Below are 5,500 nucleotides of genomic sequence, written 5' to 3'. Positions count from 1 at the left end.
GCAGAATCTACTTTTCAGTGCCTCACTTTTAAAGGTTGACAAAGATAATCAGATGAGGAAAGCCTTCGAGATGGAAAAGAACATCATTTCAGTATACTTTCTGCCCTTTCCCCCATTTTTTTTAACCCCTAAAGTAAAATCCTAATTAGGCCTTGGAATGTGAGCATCTGGGAAGAAAAAGTGTGTCCTAGCAACGGTACCCTCACTAATGTCCCAAACCTCACCTTGGAAGCTAGTGCATTGTCATGTATATCCCGAACTCACACTGCTGCTGCACAAAACTATGGCTTAAGAACCTGAAACAACGCGCACAGACCTTGGAACCACACAGCCCTTTTACTACCAAGTGTCTTAGCAATATATAAATCTCTTTTCCAAGCCGAGTAAAATGCCATGTCCTACCTCTAGAAATGATGAGGACTCAGTCCCACCAGCTCCCAGGGCTCTAGCCACCAGTCCCCGGCGATGTTGCTATGAGATAGCCCTTCTCCAGCTCCGCAGGCCTGGAGAAGCGCTCAGGCCCCTCCAGCGTCCCCAGGAGCCGGACCTCGAGGGGCCCTGTGGAGCGGGTCCCTCTGCTGAGCCTCCATTACTGTCCCAGAGGCGATGAAGGGCTTTCTAGCCAAAGCAGCCGCCGATTGTTATGTAACCCCCACCCCCTGCCCCCCGGGGGTTTGTTTGCCTTGCCTATTTAAACTTTCTTTGGTTAGATTGACCCTTGGCTCCAGGCTCCAACAACTGGTAGCAGCTCTCATTTCCTCTCTCCCAGGGACACTTGGGGAGGTAGGGGTCTGGCTCAGCAGGAACACATTGCCCGCCTCCGCCTCTGGAAGAGCAGCGCCAGGAGTCTCCGGGTCCCTGCGAAAGTTTAGCCGGTAGCTTTCAGTTGCTGTGCTCACTAAGGTTTACGTATTCAGTGCGCGCGCCCCGCGCGCTGGCTCCGGCACGGCGGCTCCGCCCGCTGGGCCGCAGGGCGCGGGGGACTCGCGCGAGACCGCGGGCGGGAGTTACTGCGGGGCACCGGGGGCGGCCGCGGCCCAGCCCAGGGTTAAGCGGCTTCTCCTGCGGCGGAATGTCAGCGAAGAGCAGGCGGCGGGGCCATCCGCCGCTCCCGAGAGTCGCCTTCCGCGAGGACGGCGGTTGAGTGGGAGAACATGAGGTCCAACCCTGCCATCCAAGCGGCCATAGACCTCACGGCGGGGGCCCTCGGCGGCACCGTGTGTGTCCTGACCGGGCAGCCCTTCGACACGGTGAAAGTGAAGATGCAGACCTTCCCCGGCCTGTACAAGGGCATCTCCGACTGCTGCCTGAAGACGTACTCCCAAGTAGGCCTGCGCGGCTTCTACAGGGGCACCGGCCCAGCGCTGATGGCCTACGTCGCCGAGAACTCTGTCCTCTTCATGTGCTACGGCTTCTGCCAACAGTTTGTGAGGAACGTGGTGGGACTGGACAAGCAGGCAAAGCTGAGTGACCTGCAGACTGCAACCGCCGGTTCCTTGGCCTCGGCGTTTGCTGCGCTGGCCCTGTGCCCCACTGAGCTTGTGAAGTGCCGTCTACAGACCATGTACGAAATGGAAATGTCAGGGAAGGTAGCCAAAAGCCACTACACAGTTTGGTCCGTCGTGAAGAGCATCCTTAGGAAGGATGGCCCCTGTGGCTTCTACCACGGACTCTCCAGCACTCTCCTTCAAGAAGTACCAGGCTATTTCTTCTTCTTCGGTGGCTATGAACTGAGCCGATCGTTTTTTGCCTCAGGGAGATCGAAAGATGAACTAGGCCCTGTCCCTTTGATGTTAAGTGGTGGAATTGCTGGGATTTGCCTTTGGCTTGTCGTATTCCCAGTGGATTGTATCAAATCCAGAATTCAGGTTCTTTCCATGTCTGGAAAACAGGCAGGATTTATTGGAACTCTGTTAAGTGTTGTGGAAAGTGAGGGGATAGCAGCCTTATATTCTGGACTGTCAGCTACTCTGATTCGAGCGTTCCCTGCCAATGGGTCACTGGTTTTGGCTTATGAATACAGCAGGAAGACGATGATGAGCCAGTTTGAATCAGACTGAAGTGTCTTGGTGAACCTGGATCCAAATACACATCTTTGAGGACTATAGTTTATCTCAGGGTTTCAGGGAATACTGAACTAATGTAGAATTATTCTTTTTACTTCATGGAAATTTTATTTTTGTTTTCTTCTACCCTAAATCTTAAACTTTATGGAAAAACCTTTATTTTTCATAGACAATTTCTGCCCATCACTGTACTGAAATAGAAATAGAAAAGTTGCTGCTTTTGTGTTTTGTGGGATATGCAGAGTGAGTGGGTGGCCCCATCTACCTAATCTGAGGCTTAATAAAGTTATAACAGCTTTTGTATAAACCTATACATACATACAGTTTGGTTGGTTAGGTGTTAGTGAAACACAATTTGGAACTGTTTAATTTCATGTCACCAGAAAAACCGAGTTAACTATGTTTCATGAAGGTGGTTAATGATTGCTTAACTTATTCAAGATGTAGTTTCCATTGAAAACTGCTCTGTACTAAGCAATTAAAGTTTTTAAAAAGTTTTTGTGTGGTAATTGAGAACCAAAATACCCATCTAGATTTTTAAGAAGAGAACATACAGCTATGTCTTCCACATTCTTGAGTTTCAAAGTTGGCATCCTGGATTTTTCTAAGATGCTCTTAAAATAGTGCCATCCACTTTCAAAGTGGGATCATGTTCCACCCTTCTCTCCCAAAAAGCTCCCCCTCTGCGGGGCTTGAGGAAGACCCGGGTAGCTAACAACAGTTCTCAGCTTTTAGTTTCTGAGTCCTGGTCCGGGTAGGATTCCAGGGTGTTCTCTGGGCCCAGTAGGAGTTGCTGATCCATTTTGGATTATTTCACCAGTCAGAAACCCTTCCAGGGAACAGAGAAAAGCTTTTGTTCCCTGTTTGGTGTTCAAGTGACAATAGTCATGGATGAAGTCCTCTCAGACAGAACTAGACAGAATTTAGTGCTTATACTCCACAGCGAGGAGTGTTAAGGCTGAACCATCCTGAAGTGTACCTTGAGGTCATGATTATACAGTATTGGAATCTTTTAAATTTTGTACTGACCATCGGTGAGGTTTAATGATAACTGTATATGGAGTGTGACTTTATAAAGCAATGAGATGTAAGAAAAGCAATTTTATTAAACTATAGCATATATATGTACATATGCACAAACAAAAAAAAAAACAGTTCGTCTGATCCCACAAACTGTCACCACTAAAATAAGCCCCATCATCCCTTGCTGCTCTAAGGCCAGCAGAGTCTTCAATTAAAAGTGTTAAGCAGCCTGTAAAGCTAAAAGCAAGCAGGCTACCAGTCTTTTTAAAAAAATACTTTGTAGTTCTTTTTCTTTTCTTTTAAAGAAAGATTTCATTTATTTTTAGAGAGAGGGGAAGGGAAAGAGATAGGGAGAGAAACATTAATGTGTAAGAGGTTGCCTCTTGCACATACCCCAGCTGGGGACCTGGCTCACAACCCAGGCACGTGCCCCAACCTTGAATTGAACCAGTGATGTTTTGCTTTGCAGGACAATGCCCAGCCAACTGGTCCACACCTGTCAGGGTGCTACTAGTCTTGATAACAGTCCACACGGTGTGTGTATCACCGTCAGCAGAACGTTAATCTTGTGTACAATCTCCAGTTTCCTTTAGTTTTTGCTATCTGTAAAGCTTCTGAAATCATGGTCCAGTATTTGGGTACAGTTTTTACCATTTTAGATCTGTATTCCAGACAAAAATATAACAATTTGAAATATTGTGTTTAAAGAAATTTGGGTGTCCTATCATTAAATTATTTACCTAAATAAAATATTTCTTCAACTCACGCCGTTTATAATATACTGTACTGACCCCTGGGTATGCAGACAGTAATATGTGGATTCTGCTCTCCATACATAATTCTTTCTTTCTTTCTTTCTTTTTCTTCTTCTTTTTTGATAATAACTCTCCTGCCAGACCCTCCTGCTTATAAAAACCTTCCATTTTGCACACCCCCTCTGAGCATCCTTCTAGCTGCTAGATGGGATATCCTATTCATGAATCACTTAATAAAGCCAATTCGATCTTCAAATTTACTCAGCGGAATATTGTTTTTTAATGTAGCATATCCATTACCTCATAGTGTTTCCTTTCTTATTGAGGTATAATTGACATAAAATATCCACTTATTTATCATTTTATGTGGTAAGATGGTATTTATTTCTAAGATTTATATAGATCAGATCCATTTTTCCAATGCCTAGTCTGATTTTAAACTTCACTTCCACATGGCATAATTTACCCCTCAACTTTCAAAAATCTTTCTGATATTTATTCCATTATTTGGCCTCTGGTCAAGGCCAGGTGGTCTGCATGCTACAGGGAAATTGTAGCTAGAAATTCCTTCTTTGTCCTAGCTGGTGTAGGACACCAAGCTGTAGCAATTGTTAGGTATATGTGACATCTCAGAAGGATCATATCTGGCAAAGGAGTGTTAAACCTGCCATTTTCTTTCATTGAACAAGAAGATACCCCCAAGTTGCTGACCTTGGAAGGAAAGGAGTTTTTTATCTTCTGTCCCGGAGCTCTAAGGAGGAGTGATAGTTATTCCCAGGAAGTTGTTGTATACATACAATAGTCACAAAAGATTTTTTTACTCAAGGCCAGAAAGTAGCCTTCTGTCCAGAGCCTGCATTTCCAACTTGAGCGTTATCTGAGTTTTGAAATCCCTGTTTCCAAATTCTGTAACTCTCTGTTCTCTCTGATCTTGCTTGTTCAGATCCACAAGAAATGGCCCAGAAATCTTCTCTGAGAGACTTTTTAGAAGTATATTATTTTAGTCTTGGAACTGCCATCTAAGCCTGGGACCTGCCATGAGCTCCACCACCCACAGTGTTCTGAGCTCCCATCTGATGCCAACACTTAAATACTGGATCTTGTCAATGGGCCAGCATCTTCTTGCCAGTCAACCTCTTCACGGTTGGTGGTGGTCATCAGCACTGATGCACTGTTCATTGCACCAGGCTTAATGGCTTGTTCAAAAGCAGATCAGAACATTTGGTATTAGTGGCTTTAGTCTGCACCCTGAGATGGGAAATTTCATAGGTGGATAAGTAGCTTTGTAGAAAATTGACTCCTCTTAACAATCCTGCATATTCTTTGAGTGAAAAAATGTCCCCAGAAAGGATATTTGTTCTTCCAGGTAAGTGTCTATATAGTGAGTATTTCTACTCCAACCCAAAGGAGTTTCACTGGGTCCTCCTCAGCAACCTGGACTCTCAGCAAACATTAACTAGGGCATCTTTCCACATACCTTGCTCACCGATTTATATACAAATAACTCTTCCATGCATTCAGAGGAAAGGCTCCTTTCTGCCTTTGGAGAAATGGCAGATGGACTCTTCTCTAGCCAGTGCTCGGGTTCCCGATCTCAGTTCTTAGAAATATTGTCCCTAAAAAGCCTTCCCCATCTTCTCAGCACTAGATTTGGGA

General features: G+C 45.2%; 1 protein-coding gene across 1 annotated transcript; it reads left to right on the top strand.

Moving 5' to 3' along the window:
* The first annotated feature begins 1,029 nt into the window (after nt 1–1,029).
* On the top strand, nt 1,030–2,183 carry LOC112318189 (mitochondrial ornithine transporter 2). The gene has a single exon (XM_024575313.3). The coding sequence runs from the start codon at nt 1,155–1,157 to the stop codon at nt 2,058–2,060; it is 906 nt and encodes a 301-aa protein (XP_024431081.2). The 5' UTR covers nt 1,030–1,154; the 3' UTR covers nt 2,061–2,183.
* The last annotated feature ends 3,317 nt before the right edge of the window (nt 2,184–5,500 follow it).

Source organism: Desmodus rotundus, chromosome 10 (assembly GCF_022682495.2).
Source record: "Desmodus rotundus isolate HL8 chromosome 10, HLdesRot8A.1, whole genome shotgun sequence".
Taxonomy (NCBI): Eukaryota; Metazoa; Chordata; class Mammalia; order Chiroptera; family Phyllostomidae; genus Desmodus; species Desmodus rotundus.
The sequence above is the reverse complement of the archived record's forward strand: the minus strand, read 5'-3'. Positions and strand labels throughout refer to the sequence as shown.

What these genes read in the sequence shown, in the direction of transcription:
- LOC112318189 (XM_024575313.3), top strand. Translation starts at nt 1,155, where the DNA reads ATGAGGTCCAACCCTGCCATCCAAGCGGCCATAGACCTCACGGCGGGG.